General features: G+C 39.9%; 1 protein-coding gene across 15 annotated transcripts in view; it reads left to right on the forward strand.

Moving 5' to 3' along the window:
* RIMS1 (regulating synaptic membrane exocytosis 1) overlaps positions 1-23,238 on the forward strand; it is a 492,278-nt gene that overhangs the window by 258,984 nt on the left and 210,056 nt on the right. For all 15 annotated transcript variants that reach the window (XM_040349940.1, XM_040349925.1, XM_040349926.1 and 12 more), the window contains 3 exons: positions 11,492-11,645; positions 15,358-15,483; positions 16,460-16,522. In XM_040349940.1, coding sequence (XP_040205874.1) covers positions 11,492-11,645; positions 15,358-15,483; positions 16,460-16,522 — 343 coding nt within the window. The remainder of the gene's footprint in view (positions 1-11,491; positions 11,646-15,357; positions 15,484-16,459; positions 16,523-23,238) is intronic.

A 23,238-nucleotide genomic window follows, 5' to 3' on the forward strand; every position in this document is an offset into this window, starting at 1 on the left:
TGGAGGAGGACAGGGGCATGTATGTCCAAGGATGAGACCCAAAAGCGTTCCTCCAGACCGTACCCTTTCCAATGCACCAGGTACTGTATGTGCTCACGGAACAAACGAGTCAGGCAACATGGAAGGTTGGAAACCATAGTTCACCATAAACAGGGAAAAACGTAAACGTAGGAATTGCTCCAAGGACTGGTTGGCTCGTTCTGCGGCCCCATTAAACTGTGGGTGATACGCAGAGGAGAAAGCAAGCTGAATTCCCAACTGTGCACAAAAAGCTCACAAGAACCAGGACACAAACTGACTACCCCTGTCCAAAACATTCACCTTGGGTAGCCCATGTAAGCGAAAGATCTCCCAAGCAAAAATGTAAGCCAGTTACTTAGAAGTGGGCAACTTCTTAAGTGGAATAAAGTGAGACATTTTCCAGAACCGGTCAACCACCATAAGGATAACTGTGTTGCCCTGGGAGTTGGGTAACTCCACAATGAAATCCATAGACAGGTGAGTACAGGGCCTCTCTCCATTGGGTATGGGTTGTAGGAGGCCCACTGGAAGGTGTCATGGAGTCTTACTCTGAGCACACATGGAACAGGCAGCTACAAAGGTGGTTACATCAGCACGTAGACTCGGTCACCAGAATTGTTGGGAAATGGCCCAAAAGAGTTGATTCTTTCCAGGGTGGCCAGCAGCCTTGGGAGAATGGTAAGTCCAGAGCACGGCAGTACGGATGCATTCTGCGACAAAGAAGCGGTCACAAGGTTTCTCAGGAGGAGAATCGACCTGAGCAGCAAGAATTTTGTCACCCCAAGGAGAAGTGAGACTGGTGCAAACTGTAGTCAGAATACGATCAGGATCACAGGAACCGAAACCGACTCCATCTTGGAAGTGAAGGAAAATTGTCTTGACAAAGCATCAGCTCTTGCATTCTTAGTACCGGGTAAGAAGGAGACAATGTAATTAAAATTTGACAAGAAAAGAGCCCATCACACCCTTTTGGGAGAGAGGCGTTTAGCCTCAGACAAGAATGTGAGATTCTTATGGTCAGTAAGAATGAGAACCAGCACAGTGGTACCTTCGAGGAGATGTCTCCATTCTTGCAGGGCTAAAATGATCGCTAACAGCTCTCTGTCACCAATCTCTTAATTGCACTCTGCAAGTGAAAATTTCTTGGAAAAGTAGCCACAAGGATACACAGCACTCTCAGAGCTAGAATGTTGAGACAGAAGGGCGCCAACTCCAGTCTCAGAAGCATCAACCTCAAGGATAAAAGGTAATGTATGATCAGGATGTGCCAACACAGGAGCAGAAACAAAGGCAGCCTTGAGACTCTCAAAGGCCTTAATGGACTCCAGAGACCAACTTAGTGGGTTACTGCCCTTTCTGGTCATATCAGTCAAGGGTTTGACCAGAGATGAGAAGTTACGAATAAACTTCCGATAATAGTTGGCAAAGCCAAGAAAATGCTGCAAAGGACATAAACCCACGGATCGGGTCCACTGTAGAACTGCTGAAAGTTTCTCTGGGTCCATCGAAAAACCTGCAGTGGAAATTACATAACCCAGGAATTTAACCTGTTCACGATGGAATTTGCACTTCTCCAATTTACAATAGAGATTGTTCTCCCTTAGACCCTATACTATACACACTGCTTTTCTGCAGATTTGTGTCTTCAGATTTAGCAAAACCATATAATATGAGATGTGACAGCAGGAGATTCTGTCACTGTAAAATTGGTAGTTTGGGGGACACAGGGTGTGCACGTTTGCTTGGTACAAGACTGCAGAGCATAGATGTGAACTGGAGAAGACTGCTTTTGAAGCTTTCTCCAGGTTTTGGTATTCTGTTATGGAGTTCTGTCGTTTGGAGATTCCACAGTGTCTTGGGTGGGACGAGGTCTCCAACCCTGTGTCCAGACTTTGTTGATTACCAGCAGGGTGTGTGCTCAGGTGAGCACAGCCCTTATAATGAGAGTATGGGAATACCTCATTGGTCCCAGCTGGAGACTGCTCCACACCAAGAGAGACAGGGGGTCTCCAGGAGTCAGAGGGGCTGTAGGAAGCAGCCAGAACATTTGTCACTGCACGAGGCAGAGCTGTGGACGCTAAAGGGAAGTCGTCTACATTGAGGAGTCCTGTGGTCTGGGTGACCAGGATCAAGTGCAAGTACTGCTACAGAGAGTCAAGTGGGCTAGCATTTTCTGTTCTGTGTATTTTGCTGGAGAAGAACCCCTGCGTGGGAAACCTTTGTTACAGACTTTTATTTGCCTTATTAATAAAAATGGGCTACCACGCCCTACAATATAATTTCTGACTGGCTTGGATCACTGACAAAAGCATCTACCATGAGAGCTAACAATCCCCCATGCCACAGGTCAAACCTTAAGAGTTTAAATGTGTATGCAACTGGGCAGGCCATTGCACTACATGGTTTTGGTAAATCTGAAGACAAAAATCTGCAGAAAATCTAATAGTGTGTATGAGGCCTTAGTTTCTGAAGCACACGACAGACATCTGTGTGGTGGCTCTCCAGGGACTTGGAAAATATAAGGATATCGTAAGATTAACCACCACACATAACTGCAACAAATCTTGGAGGACATTGTTAATAAATTCCTGGAAAACTGCTGGAGCATTACAAGGCCTATAAGGCATTACGAGCTACTCGTAATGGTCTGTTCTGGTATTAAACACAGTTTTCCACACATCGCCCTCCATAATGAGATTGTATGGCCCTTTCAATTCAAGCTTTGTGAAAACCGTTGCTCCCTTGAGGCGGTCAAATAACTCCATAATCAACAGAATCGTAAAGGCCTTCCTAATTGTGTATCGATTGAGACCCCTATAATCAATACAAGGGTCACCACTCTTCCTCTTCACAAAGATGAAACCAGCACCAGCAGGAGACGAGGATTTGCGGATAAAACCTTGAAAGTGCATCTGCAACATACTCCTCCATGGCCTTACCCTCCAAGACCGACAAAGGGTAAACCCGGCCACGAGGGGGTATGGCACCAGGTTGAAGGTCAATTCCGCAATCATACAACCGGTGTGGAGACAAAGTACCTTTGTCAAAAACATTGCTAAAATCGTGGTACTCCTCTGGCAGAGAGGAGAGTGAAGAGGTGCACAGGACCTTGGCTACCTTCTGGAAGCATGTCTTACTGCATTGTGGTGACCAGGAGAGAACCTCAGCACAGCCAATTTAAAGAAGTGTTTCGCCTCTGTAACCAAGAATAACTAATAACAAGCGGAAACTTAGGTGAGGAAATAGTTTGGAATTGGATTGTCTCATGATGAAGAGCCCCTATGGCCATGGACAACAGAACAGTCTTATGAGTCACATGGGCAGGCTGTAGAGGTCTCCCGTCAAGAGCCTCAATGGCAAGTGGAGTGTCACGAAGCTGCAGCAGAATCGAGTGCTTCAATACAAAGGCATCATCAATGAACAGGCCTGTAGCTCCAGAGTCGATTAGAGCCTGTATCTCGACGGACGACTCAGCCCAAGAAAGGGTAACCAAAAACCAGGGGCTTATCCTTCTGGATAACTGGAGACGAAACAACACCACCTAAGGTCTGTCCGTGATAGGACCTCAAGGTTTGGGTATTCCCTAGATGGGTAACATAAGTTTTACTTGTTTATGTACAGTCTTCTCTTATCTACAGCCATTCAAAAGTGCAGATTCAAAATCCTTCTCCATTTGTTATTATCACAGGGGGCGGAGAGCTGCAGTTATAGTGTGTGAGAGCTGATTGGATGAAAGAAAGGAACATACCCCCCTTCAGACACGGCACAGGACTTAAAAAAGGATACAGAGCTGTGTTCTGAATAGACAAGCTGTTTGCTGAGCTCCCTCCCTCATCACAAATGTATCTCATGTGTCAGAAGGGACTTGAGCTGATAACAGAAAAGTTGCATTTGAACTTTGTTCTTGGAAAGGAAATAAGAGAGACAAATTGATATCTGTGCCCGTTTATATTGGACAGACCTGACTATAAAGTGAGAACAAAGAGAAAAAAAAAGGAAAGAGAAGAGAACAAACCTTTTTTTTTCCTCTCTTCCCCCAAAATCTCACTTCAGACTGCAAATAAATCTTCACTACCCTGTCCCTTTGGTCGCTTCTGGGCGGTTGGGAGGAAGCCTTGTGTTTTTTTTTTCTCCCTCCTTCTTCCTCCTCCACTTTACCCGTGAAGAAAGAAGATAAATAAAGATAAGGGGAAGGCCAGTTAGGGGGGCAATAGCAAACCCTCCAAAAATAAGTGCCAGCCCGGGCTCTATTAAAAAATATATGACACAAGATACTGCTAAAGACAGCCCTGGAAAAATGGCGGCAACAAAAAAAAAAAGTCTCGGAGAGCCTGCAGAAAACTGGGCTGAGAAGACAATCAGAAAATATGGAAATGGCAATCCCCCTACGGAAGAGAAAGTAGACGAGATAGAGAATGGAATAGAAGAAGATCAACTTCCTACCAAAGGGGAAATAGCAAAGATGTTCGCAAGAATGGAAACAGTAATCTATAGAATGGAAACATCTCTTAAAGGAGAAATGGAAATAATGCATGAGGATATGAATCATATATTGAGGAGAGTTGAAGAAACAGAAGACAAACTGGATTCCCAAGCAGTAGAAGTAAAAACTAAAAGAGCAGATGAAAGAGATACAGAAATAGTAAAAGTATATGAAATATCGGCTCGAAGATCAGGAAAATCGTAACCGGAGGGAAAACCTGAGGATTCGAGGATTATCGGGTCAACAAGTGGAAGACCTACAGGAAAAAATGGATAAAGTATTTGGACAGATGCTTAGTAAAATGGCAATAGAGAAAAAAAATTCAAAAGAATCCATCGGATTAGAAAACCGGCAGGACTGGCGGGCGAATTACCGAGAGATGTAATTGCGCGATTTCACAATTTTCAAGACAAAGAACAGATTTGCCAATGTTTAAAATCTAAGGTCCCAGCCATGTTTGAAGAAACTACCTTACAGACATTCCCGGATCTGGCAGCCGAGACATTGAATAGGAAAATATTATTAAAACCTTTACTAAAGCAATTTAAGCTGCAGAATATTCAGTATTTCTGGGGTCTAGGAAGGAAAGATGGTCGATCAGCTACGAGATTTCCTATAGATATGGTGAACTTTTGCAATAGGCTGAACATACCAGAGATAGATATTCCAGGCTGGTGGGAAAAACAGGAAAGGAGGCCCAATATAGAACAGCAGTCATGGCAATTGATCCCCCCAAAAAATTATAATAATAATAATAAGGCGAAAATGAGAAGGGGAGAACGAGAGCTGGGATAAATTGGGGCTGGATGGGGGGGTGGGGGGGAAGGGTCACCAAATTAGGGAAATTTAGGAAAGAAGGGGTGGGTGGAGCGGGCGCAGGAGACCTCCCAATATGGGAGGACAACGGCTCTCGATTGAGGCTGATATTCAGAGTCCAACCTCTATGGGGGAGAACCATAGGGCCAGGGAGAGGGGGGCCACGGATCTATGGGCCACGGGGAGGCCACAAGCCCCCAGGTTGGGTTGAGTGGGAGGTGGGGGGTTGGGGGGGCATGGTGGGGTGGGCGACCTCTATGAAAATTTATGACGGAAATAATCCTTCTATCTTAATAAGCTACCTTATAATTAACGGATGCCCAAAATAAATATAATTTCATATAACATCCGTGGAATGAACGCCCCCATTAAAAATGCAAATATAATGCGGGAATTAACATCTTTAAAAGCTGATGTAATTTTTTTACAGGAGACTCGTTTGTCTTTGGACACAAACCGTAAATTTTTTTCAAATGAGTTCCCCCTCTGGAATTACGCAGATTCCCCTATCAATCGAGCTAAAGAAGAAGGTGGACCCAGAAGGGCGCTTCATATTTATAAGAGGGAATCTGAATGGAACCGGGATCTCATTAGCAAACGTATATGGACCAAATAAAAAGTCTATCCAAAACTTAGCGGAAATTATAGACATATAGACAAAAATAGATAGTACGTTGCATGCACAGGGGACTGGAATTGCTCAGAGGAATACATTAAAAAAGAAAATGCATCATCATCAGCTAGTGGATGCGTGGAGAACACAACATTTAAAAAAAAAAAAGAGATTATACATTCCACTCCCCAGTACATGGAACATATTCAATGATTTTTTTTTTTTTTTGGTAGAACACCATTTATTGGAAATAGTGGAAGACACAAATATTGGAATTACAACATACTCTGATCATGCACCAATTGCACTTCAATTGAAAATTGGAGTGATAGAAAATAGGAAAAATAACTGGAGGTTGAATGAAGAACTTTTACAAGACAATGAGAGAGTAAAGAGAATAAGGAAGGAATTAGAGCAGTTCTTCAGGGAGAATAGTTCAGTAGGAATGTCTAAGGCTATAGTATGGGAAACCCACAAGGGGTTTTCTGATTAGGGAGGGGGCAGAAAAAAAGAGAAGAAATATAAAGAAACAAATTACTTTAACTAAAGAAATATATGAATTAGAACAGCAACATATAAAAACTAGAGAAAAAGATCTCCTATTGAAACTCAGTATTAAAAGAGAGGAATTGAGAGGGGTAATTGAACAGGAAACCCGAACGGCTCTGAGTCAAATTAAAAAAGAAAGATATCAATGGGGCAATAAGGTGGGGAAATATTTAGCAGAACTATTAAAAAATAAAAAAAAACATTTAATTCCATAGCGATAATACAGACAAGTACAGGAGAAATGAGATATAAAACATCAGAGATAGCTAAAAATTTCCAAGAATTTTATGGGAAATTATATTCAATTAACATAATTGATACTAAAGATGAGGCAAGACAAAAAGAGGAGAAAATAAAAACTTATTTGAAGGAGAGTGAGTTAAATAAAATTTCAGAAGATAAACTTAAAAACCTGGAAACCACCATAACAGAAGAAGAAATATAAAAAATTATACAAGAACTACCAAATGGGAAAAGTCCCGGCCCAGATGGAATGACAATATTGTACTATAAAAAAAAATCAGATATACCAACGCCGAAAATGTGCTCCTATTTTAACGGGATTGGAGAGAAGTGGGAGATGAGGAAAGAAGCTTTAGAGGCTACAATAACTATAATCCCTAAAGACAGTAAAAATAATACATTATGCTCTAGCTATAGACCAATCTCTCTCCTTAATATTGATATTAAGCTATTTTCAAAAGTGCTCGCTAACAGGATGAAAAAAATAATGAAAGATATAGTCCACGCGGACCAAGTGGAATTTATCCCAGGAAGGGAAGGAAGGGATAATGGGATAATAACTCTCCTGGCTATAGAGAAAATAAAAGAAAGCGGAGGCCATAGATTTGGGACCCAGAATGACCTGTTGGATAAAATCATTATATAACAGACCAACAGCGAGAATTAAAGTAAATGGGACTGTCTCGGAACCATTTGAAATGAAAAATGGTACCCGGCAGGGGTGTCTTTTATGACCGTTGTTGTTCACCCTTGCGCTGGAACCCCTGTTAAGGGGGATAAGGCGAAATGTGGATATTAAGGGGATAATAGTTGCAGGTGAAGAGCATAAACTCGCTGCTTACGTGGACGATATCCTATTTTTTGTAACTAACCCCAGGATAACTCTAATTTAATAAAAACTATTAAAGAGTTTGTCAGGATGTCCAATTTTAAAATAAATCCAGCTAAGTCGAAAATACTGAGTATAAATATTCCTAAAACAGAAAGGAGAGCTCTCCGGGAAGATTCTCCATTTAGCTGGAAAAAAAAAACCTGAAATACCTTGGAATTAAGTAACTACTACGATACTAAGATATTGTATAAAGCCAATTTCATTCCATTGCTAAATGAGATTAAGGAAGAACTGCACCAGGGCAATTATCTTGGAGTGGTAGAATAAATATTTTCAAAATGGTAATATTACCTAAAATAGTATATAAAATGCAGATGCTCCCAATTCCATTACCTGAGCTCAGATACACATAGTATTACTAGGCATGCTTTTAAAATATGGCATAAGATACACAAGATGGAAAATTGGGATTACAATTCACCTTTTATACCACTCACCGACACAAAATATTTTATACCAGGAGTAGAAAGGGTATTTGGAAAATGGATTATACAAGAAAATGCACAATTAAAAGATGTATTGGAGCAAAATAAATTGTTAACTTTTCAGGAACTAAAAAATAAAAAGGAAGTGATTTTGATTGATGGATGGCGGTATTTCTAAAATATATAAAGAAGTGGGGGGAGGAATTGGGCTCATATGTAAATGAATTTGAGATTAATAAATTAATAAAGAGGGTGCACGCAACGTCTGTAAATTGTAATATAATGGAATTGAATTATAAATGCCTCGTTTGCTGGTATCTCAACCTGGACAAGGTACATAAATACTCAGGGATTACATCACAACTATGCTGGAGGGGCTGTAAGGATGTGGGAACTATGGCCCACATATGGTGGACATGTGTCAAAATTAGAAATTACTGGGGGGGGGGGAGATAAGACAAAAAAATCTGAGAAATAATAAATATTGAAGTCCCAAATGATCCGTGGGAATGCTTGTTACATGGGTCTTGAACTAAACACTATCTGAAAACATTACTCCCACAGCTCCTGGCAAGATAAGGAGAGTCCGACAATGAGGGGGTGGTGCAATAAAGTGGACGAAATTTACAATATGGAATATCTGAAGCATTGTTAGGGTAATAAAAGGGAGGAGCTAGAAGAAAAATGGAAGGATTGGATAGGGTATAAGTATACAATGTGATAGGCAGAAGCGATGGGAGTATAATGTAATATTTAACTGTATGATGTTGGGCACTATTTAAAGGGTACTGTATGGTATTTTATTTCCTGTACAATATAACATGACTTGGTACAGGATAATATAAAGGTAGAAGGGAGAGGAGGAGGAGGAGAGAAGTATTTAACAATGAGAGACTATGAAAGTTAGAGATATACTAGAGGGTTGAGGTCGGGGTGGGAGGAGGGGAGGGGGGATTGTGGGATATTTTAGAATTGATATGATATATTTATAACTGTTTTTTTGATATGTCATGTATTAAGGAATCAAGATATGTGTAAATGGAAAACGAATAAAGATAAAAAAAAAAAAAAAAAGAAAGTTGCAGAAGCCGAGAGCTGCACCAGGTGTCTTGCTGAAGGGAGCGAGGCATGGATCATACCCTGTGGCCGGCAAGGAGTGAGAGTCGGGAGCCAAGAGAAAATGAGCAGCAGGGGGCGGAAGCGCTTGTGACGTCACGCCTTACCTCGCCTGGATCCGCAAGATAGGCAGGAGGCAGTGCACACATGCAATGTCATTGGCTGCAGGGACGCCCACAGTCCCTGCAACCACTGGCGGCGGAGCGGAGGCATTTTACACTGGCGGCCTAACGGTGTGAACAGAAGAATCGCTTGGTCCGTGTTTGGACCGCGGGCTGCCATTTGATGACAGCTGGCATATAGCCTATCTTAGTGCTGGCTGGAGTTCTTCTCCATGTAATCTTGCAACTGTGTTTCTTTTTCACGTTTTTCCTTATTCAAACTATTCATGCATAGGTGTGAATTTTTCACACATAATGTGGTTTGATGTTGCCTGTGAGGACATTTACGGCCAATTGTGAAGCATGAGAAAACATTGCCTGGTGTTTTATTGTATGTAGATTGCAAGAATAAAAAATAGTCAGTTGTACTTATTTTTTCATGTATTGGCTTTTGTGCAGAGAATATTTGCATGCTAATTATAAAAATTACATTATTTATGGTATCATTTAAAAGACTATTAAACCCAAAAGCAAACTATTTTTTTTATATTGGAGCTTGAAAGGATCTTACATGTAATGGCTGCATTTATTTTATTTTTAGGCTTTCATCTAGTGATCTGTCCAGTCTGCTATTTTTTACAAGCTCAAGCTCTCTAGCTTTCAAGCAGAATGTTTACATGGCTAAGACAAACTACTAAACACTGACAGGGGTGATTAAAATGATCAGCTTTTATTTATCCATGCAAAACCTTTATCCCAAAAGCATTAAAAAAAAAAAAGTTTCCTGTAACTGATTATAGAGTGTTCCACACCAGTTCAGTGTTGGATGCTGAGACGAACGGCCACAATCTACTTTAGCGTTGGTGGATCGTGGCTCCACAGCAGGCAACTTTCCCTCAAGCCGTGTACACACGATCGTTTTTTTTCAATGAAAAAAGTCAGATGGACTTTTTTCCTCGGACAAACCGGTCCTGTGTGGGCACCATCGGTATTTTTTCCATCGGTGTAAAAAAATAGAACATGTTTTAAAAACAGAAAAATTGAGAAAAATCAACGCATGCTCAGAATCAAGTCGACGCATGCTCGGAAGCATTGAACTTCATTTTTTTCGGCTCCTCGTATTGTTTTACACCACCACGTTTTGGCACAGTCAGAATTTAGTCTGATAGTGTATATGCAAGACTGATGAAAGTCAGCTTCATCGGAATTCCGACGAAAAAATCCATCTGATTTTATTCCATCAGAAATCCGATCGTGTGTACACGGCTATAATTTATGTGAGATCACACAGCATTTGCAGGGTCGCTCGCAATTTTTGGCCCCAGTGGGTTCTCTGGCTTGACTTTCCCAGGGTTTTGTGTTGTGTGTGGGAACACTGTCAGCTTATGGGCCTCTAGGACCCGTACCAACGCCCTCCTGGGGGCATACCATTTTTTCTGGACTTCTGGCAAAAAATTGAGCGTACCCTTTGCCCTCATATGTTTTTAACTACAATACATTGAAAAGCGCTACATCAATTCAACATATAATACAAAATATTCTTGCTTAATTATACCCCTGAAGAAGGAGACACATATGCACTCTGAAACGCGTCGGGTGCAAGAATCAAAGTATTTAAAACAAAATTATGTGATGATGTTGAAAACATTGTAAATAAGTGTAAGCATGCTATGTATTTGTATATATGTGTGTTCTATACATACTTTTTTTTACAAAAATATCTAATAAATATTTTACTACTCTACATACTTTTTAAGAAGTTTGTGCCTTAAAAGTCCACCACAAGGGGAATTTGTTTTTCTCCATAGAGTGTGAGATGGGGTTTGGCTTCAATACAGGAGTTGGTTTACTGGCCAGATCACCAGGTGAAAACAAAGGGGAAAGAGCAGAAGAAAAGAAAACTGATGCAGCCACCACATCTAATGATTGGTAAACTGCAAAATAATGCAGTTTTGGGTTTAATATTGCAAACTGCTGTGACACAACGTCCAGAGAGTCAATTATTTTTTATATTTATTTTAAACCTGTTAATTAAATGAAATAAAGCACATTCACTTTGTGTGTTTCACATACCAACAGTTCAATATGCTTTATGTACGGTTTCCAAAAGTTTTCTCAAAACTACGTTTAAAACATAAGGTTTCAAATGTCTCAAAGCCTTATTCCAACACAGTGTTTCTTTATGTTCATCTGTGATGCTTATTTTACATGTAAAACATTTTACATTGGTAGGTTCAAGGTCTAATGCTAGACAAAGCAGATCCACAACGTTAACAGTGCCAGAACAACAAAGAGTGACCCATCACCGCTCACGTTCCGTATCTCCTCACCGTGTTGATGAACAGGGCAGGACCCGCTCACGTTTACCAAATGTGCCATTACAGAGGTAAGATGTGCTCAGGGCACTAAAAAAAATCTGATGATAGAGGGATGGTCAGTATAAACTACCAGTTTAGATGCATGAACGATGATGGGACTTGTTATCAACTTTGGTTCATATATCTACAAAAGCATGTGTCTAAGGCAGAGATGTCTTTCTTAATCTAAAGACCAATATGATATATTGTTACCATGCTGTGACCCAAGAGGAGATGTATTACCAAAAATGTCAGTAAAACCAATGATTGACAAATAACTATACCATATAGCATATTACAAATGTTCTTTCTGTAAACTTTTAAGTTGAGATAAACACATTCTTTTATTGTTTGATTTGTGACACCCCAGTTAAAAAACACTGCCTTAGACATAAACAAGCATTTAACGTTAATGCCCTGTACACACGATAATTTTTTCCGACAACAAAACCGTGGGTTTTCAGCAGGAAAACGGCTGAAATTTGCCTTGCATACAAACGGTCACACTAATCTTGTCTGAAATTCCAAACATCAAGAACGCGGTGATGTACAACACGTACGACGAGCCGATCAATGGCAGTTTAGCTCTTCTGCTTGATTCTGAGCATGCAGTTTTTTTTTGTGCGTCGTAATTGCATACAGACGAACGCGATTCGTGACAGGAATTTTTCCTGTCACGAAAATTGAGATCCTGCTCTCAATCTTTTCTTGGCTGGAATTTTGACAGAAAAAGTGTGATGGAGCATACACATGGTCGGAATTCCTGACAAAAAGCTCACATCACACTTTTCTTGTCGGGAAAACTGATTGCGTGTACGAGGCATTACGGTGTTGGATACAGCCCCAGCCTCCCTCACTAGTAGAGTTATGCTGCAGTGCATGTATGTGTTCCAGCCTATCTGGCCACAAAGACAGGCAAACTAACTAGGCCATCATGTAAGAGTTGTAAAAGTCTGTGCAGAGGCAGACTGAGGGACTAAGTAGTACATATAGCCAAGAGGTTGTTTTTTGCTTTGTATTCTGTGTGATGCTGTAACCCTGTATTCAAAACCTGATGTTAAAGTAACTTTCTTCTAGACTAAGGCCTTGAAGCTTTCTCTCTCTCTCCTGTGTATATACAGTGTATATTTATATATTTCACTTTTTTCAGCTTTGATATGTTGCAGCCTGATACTACAGTTGTTTAAAAAAAAAAAATCTCATTATTTTCTACACTCAGTACCCCATAATGACAAAGTGAAAACAGAATTTTAGAAATGCTTGCAAATGTATGAAAAAGGAAAAACTGAAATATCACATTGGCATAAATATTTAGACCCTTTGCAACAACACAAACATTTAGCTCAGGTGCCTCCCATTTGTCTATATCGTTGCATAGTGCAGATCTGGGGAAGCCTACAAAAAAATGTGTTGCACTGAAGGTTTCCATGAGCACAGAGGCCTCCATAATGGCTGTACACTGACGGTCCTCCTCCTGAGCTTGAGAGGATTTGCAAAGAAGGATGACAGAAAAAAAAAACAGTCTAGGTTAGCAAAGCTTGTCACGTCATACCCAAAAGGACTTGAGGCTGTAATGGCTGCCATAGAACTGTAGTATCAGTCTACAAAAATTGAAAAAAGTAAAGGGGGTCTGAATAGTTTAACATACATTAACCATTGCACTATTATCCTATCATGGATTATGCCCAGTAAGGACTGTTGGAGCACCAATCACTATCTAAGACTGGATGCTTATCTTTTCCAAAAGTGTAATATGCTGCATTTATATTTATATTGTTAGGATACACTGCAGTTTTTGGTATTTATCTACTTCAATACAGGGAACTTTTACTCTTTTCCTGCCCAGGCCAATTTTCAGTTTTCAGTGCTGTCACACTCTGAATGACTGTACCTAAAGAATTTTTTTATCATTTTGTTCACAAAACTAGAGCTTTCTTTTGGTGGTATTTAATCATCACTAGTTTTTTTGTGTTTTGCTAAATAAACAAAAGAAGACAGAAAAGTTGGAAAACAAAACTTTTTTTTCTTTGTTTCTGTTATACAATTTTGCAAATAAATAGATGTTCTTCATAAATTTCAGCCACAATGTATTTTGCTACATTTCTTTGGTGAAAATAACCCAAATCAACATATATTATTTAGTTTGTGTAAAAGTTATATAGTCCATATGTTATGTGTAACGGTCACCCCAGTTTACGACCTTCCATCAACCCACGACAGCTTCAGACACTCCAACCATCCAGCAGACCCGAACCATTCCATAAGAATTCCCTCAATAACGAGACTTGCTCTGTTACTGGTTTCAAAATGCAAGACAACTTTAATGGCCAGCTCTCAGCTTTTAAACAGTTACAGCATGTTACAGTACTCAAAGGAACAAAACCACACCCCACCCATACATCACACGATGAGCTTCAATCACATTCTTTTAGATAATTACATAGAGGAGTTAATTATCCCCCAGACGTTACGTCTCCGACAATAAGTCATTCACCTGCACAATCCACATTGCACAGACGTCTGACCTTTAGAGTCACAACACATCTATCATCAATAGCACACAATGAAAGGTCTTCCAGAAGCCTGACTCAATTAACAACTCACTAGCCAGGGCTAATCATTTAAAAGAGTCATTATTGACCTGTAGGGTCACAATATTCTTTACAGATATTAAATAATATATGGTAGATTACTGTCCATGTCTTTATTTCCTGGCTCAATCTGTGCCCAAAAGTGACTCCTGTTACATTATGTATGTTAAAATTTATCAATCCTGATGTACTGATGGCCTATCTCACTTCTTGAGGTCTAAAAATTACAGATAAATGGCCTTGTACAATGGTAGGGCTATCGCAAGTTTTTTGAAGTTGTAGTTTTTTGTCACAAGTTTTTGGAAAATGAAGAAATAAAAAAAAAAAAGTTTTATTTGTACCTACTGTCACCAGAGCAGTACAGCATTATCATATAGCTGGTGTGGTGGGGATCAGGAACACTAACTGGTGACAGTATGAAGAAATAAAGATAAAATAAAAAGTATTTGTTTAGTTTCTAATACATGTGTATGTATATATATAATATATATATATATATACATACATATACATTTACGATTTATTTTTTTACACACTTTGACCAGATCAATGTAATGTTACCATAGTACAACTTATTTTTTTTACACATGTATTGCTATAAGCAAGCATTTTACTGAATGAAATCGATTCATTCAGTTTGTTTTGTACCATGTGATCACCGTGACAACTCACAGCTAGAAACACATTTGTACACAATGGATGGCTTGAAAGGAAGCCATCTATTGTTTATAACCTATGGTTACAGCGGTCACATGGTGCCGGCAGTGAGCTGGTACAGTGATCAGTCATGTACTGTGTCCGGACACAGCTGGTGACTGATAGCGCCGAAGTGCGGCCCTGTGGAAGCAAGGGGCCGTGATTCAGGAGGATGTTATGTGACATCCACCCATCTCAGCGAGATTCCCGCCCAACCATCATTTTGCTATAGGCTGGTCGGAAAATTAAAATACCAGAGATCTAATAAGACTATACAATAGCCATATAGAAGCACAAAATGATACAACAAAAAAAGAAAATTCTAGATTATAAAGCCAGGGGTATTTTTTTAGTAGATTTACCAGACAGCTTTAAATATTTGGGAAAAGTTCTGTACAGTTGACTTACTTATAGAAAAATGTACACTTAACTTGCTGTTGTTGGCCAATTCTAGGAGTCTGGATGAAATTCATCAAATGAGACGATCACGTTCTCCAACAAGACACCATGATGCCTCCCGCAGTCCAGTTACTCACAGGTCCAGGGACTCGGACAGTCAGTATTTATCTGATCAAGATAGGTATGTCTGCACAACAGCTCTAAGATTTTTAGGCCTGTATTATCGGAGAGGATTTGCCTTTTCCAACACTCTTTCTTGTACTGCAATTTACCCTATTCTACATGAAATTGGTGTATGTGAGTCACCACATAATTTGATATATTAATTTACAATGAATGGAATGTGTGGTTTAGCTGTTTGAAATGTATCTTAAATATTGATCCTATGGCTCACCCTGTCTTGCTGCAAAGTAAATTAAATATACACATCCAGCTAGGCTTAAGATTATATTGTCACTTGCTCATTCAGGCCATTTATCCCTATGTATGGTATACTTATCAATCTGCACTACCCAACCACCCCCTCCCCCTCCCCACTGTAGGAGTGCACCTTTATGTTTGCTTCAGTGTTGGATGGTGTCAAAACTTAATCTGGTGAATGTCACTGCCCCCCACAGTCCACCGTGTTCAGATCTGGCAATTCGCTGATCACCAAGCACAGTCATATGGTGAAGATCACATGCTCCCCCATCCCCAGAAATGCATATAAGTAAGTATACCTTGCTGGGATAGTGGGCTATCAGGAGGCACTGTCACTTTGCTCTGAATGGGCAGGTGACATTGGGGTTGATTTACAAAAGGCAAATAGTAGACTGTTCACTTTGTAGGGGAAATTGCACTATGCAAGGACATTTTCAGCAGAGCTTAGTGAAAGAGGTGAAGCTCTGCTGACTTCCATCAGCCAATCAAGTTCAAGCAAAAATGCTTTTCCTTTCCTTGAACATGATTGTGTGTTTTTTTTTTTTTTTAAATCGCACCATATTCACTAAGCTCTGGGGGAAAATTCCCTTGCAAAATGAACAGTCTGTTTGCCTTTAGTAGATCAACCCCTATAGTCTTTTTAAACTATGCAAAGTTTGCGTGATGTGATGGTTGTAGTATGAACTGTTTTTTTTTTCTTCCATTTGCTAGCGTATTAAAAATTCTGTTTTTGACAGTGAGCTTCTTATGCTGCCCAGAGCAAAACGTGGCCGAAGTGCTGAATGCCTACATACTATCAGGTATTGTGAACTTGCAGTTTATTATGAATTTATAGCTGAATCTATTTTCTTATGGTAATATGTTATGCAGTGTTCTACAATACAGTTCAGTTTTTGAGATCATATACAAATCACTCAATGAAAGAGAAATATATTGACCTCCCATTTCCCCACCCTACTCAAGGTACATCTTTTAGGTCTCTTTAACTGATCCTTTGGCTTCCTTATTTTTGAAGTGGCTGACCTTCACTACATGTTTAGTAGGTGAAGTCGGGCATGTTTGACAGAGGTCAGCAGTACTGTCTTCAAAGGAGGTAGGAGGAGGTGTCGGAGATAGCCATTGATACTTTTCCTCATTACAGCCATATTTCAATAAGTCCTGTTACAAGATTGCATCAACTGAAGCTAGGTAAATTATGCTCAGTCTTTAAAAACACCTGCTTCTGTCATACAGGAATTTAGTTTAGTGTCTTACTATTTTGTTGCAAAATAACAATACCCCACCACCAATTAGCTTAAATGATCTGGGATATGGCAAGATATCCTTCCCTAACAGAAATAAATATTGTATGTATATCATTTTTCCTTCAACTGTGATAACATCTTACAAATTATTGCTCTTTCAAGCAATGGTTCCTTATATCATTTGCTTTAAAGGGAATATATATTGGTTTTATAAAAAATTGTATTTATTTATTATGTTTTTTAGTATGATCAGGACTAAATATATATATATCAAACTGTGATAAGTAAAATCTACCCAAACCCATTATAATTTACCTTTAAGTAAGAACAAGAGTAGATTGCCACAAAGCAACCGCTGTGCAATTTTCATTCTGTATTGTAGCTTGGGGAAATTGATTCGTTATTGAGACAAATAATAAATAAATAATTGTCTTAGAATTAGACTTTCAGATCATCCCTTGCAGATCATCCTTACTATTTTACACTTAGTAAAGCTTGTCAGAATAAAAAAAAATGACTATTATGGGACTGGTTAGTAATTTGGATTCAGAAGATGCAGTAGCTACAGTAAGACAGTGGGTGAAGTCAAGGTTCGTTATTCTAGAAGCCCAGTGTAAATCTGGAGAAGATAATGATGATGGTGCTGCTTGTACAACTCATCCTAGGTTGGACTTGTGATGGACTTGTGTCTTTTTTTAACCTCACCTACTGTGTAACTATATTTTAACCTATAATCGCACACATAGGTTGGACCTGATGGACCTGCGTCCTTTTTCAATCTCACCTACTATGTACTATGTAACTCTGAATTCGACTTTGAAACGAAGACCCTGAAACAGAATTGTTCCACTTGTTAGTTTATGTTTGTTAAAATAATTAATTAAGAGAACCAGAAGAGGTTTTGTAAAACCTGATGCTTCTGTTTTTAACACGAAACAGCTTTGAATCGCAACTTAGAAACTCTAGGATTTTGAGGCAAGAAGAAGTAATAAAGATTTTTTTTTTAACATGTAACCTGCAGTATAGCAATAAACTTTAAAAAAAGGGCCCAACAATGAGACATTTACTTAAATATTTCCTATACAATGCAAGCGAAATCTTAAAATAAAGCTTCACTTAATTTTCAGCACAGTACAGTTTGAAATGAACATTTAGGGCTCTTTCACACGGGCGGACTGTATGTCCGCTTTTTCATCCATCCGTGTACGGATGAAAAAGGGACATAAATTGGTCCCTATGAGATTGCGGGTGTCAGCGGATGAACATCCGCTGACACCCGATCTTACCCGGTTCCGCAATCCTCCGATTCTGCAGACAGAGTAAAACACTATTTTTCCATCTGTCTGTGGATCGGATCAGGTGAACACGGACAGACGGTCCGTGTTCATCCGATCCCCCCATAGGGTAGAATGGAGAAAAGACAGGGCGGTCCCTGCACAGTGTGCGAGGACCGCCCTGTCATCCGACGGCTCAGTCGGAAACAGCGGAACGATCCCCGTTGAGCATTACTGATCCCCGCTCCGTGTGAAAGACCCCTAAATCTTCCAATTAAAATACTGTAAATAATTGTAATTGCATTTTTTAACAGTCATGCTCAATGTTTTATAGTCTGTTCCTCAAGTACCACTGAGAGGTCAGTTTTCAAGTTCTCTTCCCATCGTCACCGTTCAAATTATGCTACTTTAAAATTGTGACTAACATTGGTGTGCAGCTTATTGGAAGTTTTCAAACATAACATGTTAGTTGTCTTTGAAGTCCAGATTTGGGAAACACTGGCATAATTAACCTTATTACACTATTGAAATTCAGAAATTAAAACAAAGCATGTTACTATTTTAGCAACAGTAGAAAACAAGAGATTGTTCATCAAAGTGATACTAAACACCAACTGCTTAACCACCTACCGGGCCAATTCTGGCACTTCTCTCCTTATGTAAAAATCGATTTTTTTTTTGCTAGAAACAAACATTATATATATTTTTTAGCAGAAACCCTAGGGAATAAAGTGGCGGTCATTGCAACTTTTTATCTCGCACGGTATTTACGCAATAATTTTTCAAACATCTTTTGAAAAAAAAAAAAAAAAAACGGTTTCATGAATTAAAAAATAACAAAACAGTAAAGTTAGCCCAATTTTTTGTATAATGTGAAAGATGATGTTACGCCGAATAAATAGATACCTAACTTGTCACGCTTTAAAATTGCGAACACTCATGGAATGGCGCCAAACTTCGGTACTTAAAAATCTCCATAGGCGATGCTTTACATTTTTTTACATGTTACCAGTTTAGAGTTACAGAGGAGGTTTAGTGCTAGAATTGTTGCACACGCTCTACCACACTCGGTGATACCTCACATGTGTGGTTTGAATGGCGTTTACATGTGTAGGCGGGACTTATGTGTGTGTTCGCTTCTGAGCGCGAGCTACCGGGGACAGGGGCGTTTTATTTTATTTTATTTTATTTCATTTTTTTTTTACACCTTTTTTAAATATTATTTTTTAATCACTTTTATTCCTATTACAAGGAATGTAAACATCCCTTGTAATAGGAATCTATTGTGATAGGTTCTTTTTATGGAGAGATCTCCTTCAGGCTTGAAAGCATGAGATTGTGAAAAAAAAATCACCAATCTCATGCCGACAGCCGCGATTGTGGCTTTGTTTACTTCCGGATACCCGTCCGTGACATCATACGCCGCGCCCGAGTCTACGACGGTTATAGAAAAATCTCTATCGTCATCATCCGGCGCCGGCCAATTCGTTCTCTGGGCCCCTGATGGCTCGGGAGAGCCCGGAGAAGCACCGGATGGCGGCGGGAGGGGGGACATCCTCTCCCGCCACCTATAAGAACGATCAAGCAGTGAAACTGCCGCTATGAAAATTTTTATGGTGTGCGGAATTACCGCCTGAAAAGAAGGATATCTGAATGATGCCTGTAGCTGCAGGCATCATTCAGATACCCCCCCCCCTCAAAACCAGTATTGAGGTAGTTAAAGGGGTTGTAAAGCTTGCCGTTTTTTCACCTTAACCACTTAAAGACCTCAGGTGTTTTTCAGATTTGGTGTTTGCAAGACTAAAATAGTTTTTTCTGCTAGAAAATTACTTAAAACCCCCAAACATTATATATATTTTTTTCTAACACCCTAGAGAATAAAATGGCGGTCATCGCAATACTTTTTGTCACACCGTATTTGCGCAGCAGTCTTACAAGCGCACTTTTTTTGGAAAAAATTCACTTTTTTGAATTAAAAAATAAGACAACAATAAATTTGGCCCAATTTTTTTATATATTGTGAAAGATAATGTTACGCCGAGTAAAATGATACCCAACATGTCACGCTTTAAAATTGCGCCCGCTCGTGGCATGGCGTCAAACTTTTACCCTTAAAAATCTAGATAGGCGACGTTTAAAAAATTCTATAAGTTGCATTTTTTGAGCTACAGAGTAGCTCTAGGGCTATAATTATTGCTCTCGCTCTAACGATCGCGGCGATACCTCACTTGTGTGATTTGAACACCGTTTTCATATGCGGGCGCTACTCGCGTATGCGTTCGCTTCTGCGCGCGAGCTCGTCAGGACGGGGCGCTTTAAAAAAATTTTTTTTGTTTTCTTATTTAATTTTATTGATTTTATTATTTTTTACACTAAAATATAAAAAAAAAAAAAAATGATCACTTTTATTCCTATTACAAGGAATGTAAACATCCCTTGTAATAGAAAAAAGCATGACAGGTCCTCTTAAATATGAGATCTGGGGTCAAAAAGACCTCAGATCTCATATTTAGGCTTAAATGCAAAAAAAAAAAAAAAAAAAAGGAAAATTTGTAATTTAAAAAAATGACAGAAAAAAAATTGTCTCTTTAAGAGGCTGGGCGGGACTGACGTTTTGACGTCACTTCCGCCCAGCAGAGCTATGAGGACGGGTGGGGGCCATCTTGCCCTCACTCAAGTCCTCACTCTCCAGGCGGCAGCATCGGATGTCCTCCGCCGCTACCGACGGCTCCGGTAAGCGGCGGAGGGTGCGGAAAAGCGGCGGGAGGGGGAGGGCCCCTCTCCCGCCACCGATAACGGCGATCTCGCGGCGAATCCGCCGCGGAGACCGCCGTTATCGTTTACACGGCCGCCCGCTGAAAACATGGATATCTCAGTTGTGGCAGCAGCTGCTGCCGTTACTGAGATATCCATGTTTAAAAAGAGGATGTATATATACAGTGGGGGGTCCTTAAGTGGTTAAAGCATCCTTAATAAACAGCCTTTGGGATACAGAGTAAAAATAAATAGAGTGGATCCTCGGATTACGAGAATAATCCATTCCAGGAGAATGCACGTAATCCAAAGTACTCGCATATTAAAGCGAGTTTCCCCTTTTTAAGTCAATGGAATTGAAAATAATTTGTTCTGCATTAACTTCAATGGCATGCAATACCGCATGCGACCAGAGGTGTGGGGCACCGGAGAGCCTCGGAAACGGCCAGAAAGACTCGAGGACACCTCAGAAAGACTCTATTCCCAAGGTTTGCCGAGGTCAGTTGAGCTGTCCTTGGGCCTTTTCGTGCATTTCCGAACGACACTGATCAGCTGCGATCGGCGCTGCTCGGCTCCGGCGCCCCCCCACCTCAGGCCAGATGCGGTACTGCACACTGCTTTAGCCTGAATCCTGCTCGTTTTACGAGACAACACCCGCAAACCGAGTTAGGATTTTTTTAAAATACAGTGCTCGTATCGCGAAATGCTCGTTAACCGTGTTACTCACAATCCGAGGTTCCACTGTAATCTCAAAAAACTGTTTTAAATCATCATACAAATCCTATATTTGTAATCAAAACTTTATTATTTTTGGCAATAACATGGCGTGTGCGAATTTCTGCCAGTCACAGGCGGTGTCACGCCCCTCCAGCCTGTGTCTTAGAATAAGAGGGAGGAGAAACCTCCATCAATCAAGATGTACTATCACACCCCCATTGTGTTTAGCTGGTTAGTGGGCATAAAGGAGGAGGGAGGGAGTTGTTGGCTGTCATTTACCACTGTGTATATGCACACATGTGTAACTCTATAATCACATGGGCTGCAAATGTGATAGGGAGGAAATGATCAGCATAAAAACTCAGTGAAAACTGAGCACGTGAATTAGCTGCTAGCAAAATCCCCAACTGCATTGAGGACATGAAATATTAAAAGGAAATTGGGACTTTGTGAGACAAATGGCAATTGAACAATGTAATACATGGTGACTGAGTTTATTAACATAAATAGGGTATAGAATCACACTCAGTATAGAATACATTAAAAGCCACTACATATATGTGAATGTTGAGTAAAGTACAGTCCATGAACACATAAAATTGGAGAGTACAAATACATAATCCAAATAGTTCATTATATACAACCTTAAAAAAAAAATAGCAGTTGCCAATGTATGGAGTGATTACTCCATGTAAGGAAATGAGCAATAGAAGGATAATACATAGATAAGGTGATTGACTAAAGGTGCATCCTGTCAGAGCTCAATGCATTTCAAGTGAAGACACTTCATCAGGAGTGGATGCATCCATTAGTCTGTAAAATATATATATAGATACTGATAAGTTCTGGTAAGAACTCCAGCATCAAAGGAAGGGTGGATGGAAAATATCCTTCTATTACTCGTTTCCTCACACAGAGTAATCACTCCATATATTGGCAACTGGAATGTGCTACTATTTTGTTTTTAAGGTTGTACATTATGAGAGACACACACGTCAGATACATAAACATAACATACCTAGAACTTGAGGGCAGATCTGATACACAGAAGGTCATAATGTAACATGAGGTTGAAGGTGTACCATGAAGTGGGAGGTGAGACTAATGCCACATACACACAATCGGTTCATCCGATGAAAACGGACCGATGGATTTTTTCATCAGATATCCGATGAAGCTGACTTTCATCAGTCTTGCCTACACACCATCAGTTAAAAATCTGATCGTGTCCAACGTGGTGACGTAAAACACAACGACGTGCAGAGAAAAATGAAGTTCAATGCTTCCGAGCATGTGTCGACTTGATTCTGAGCATGCATGGATTTTTGACCGATGGATTTCCCCACAGACGATCCTTTTTTTCTATCGTTTTTTTAACCATCAGAAAATGTTAAAACAGGTTCTATTTTTATCACCGATGGGGTAAAAAACGATGGGACCCACACATGATCGGTTCGTCCGATTAAAACGGTCCATCGGACCGTTTTCATCAGACGAACCAATCGTGTGTACAGGGCATTAGTAAGT

This window comes from Rana temporaria, chromosome 4 (assembly GCF_905171775.1).
Source record: "Rana temporaria chromosome 4, aRanTem1.1, whole genome shotgun sequence".
In the NCBI taxonomy this organism is placed as follows: Eukaryota; Metazoa; Chordata; class Amphibia; order Anura; family Ranidae; genus Rana; species Rana temporaria.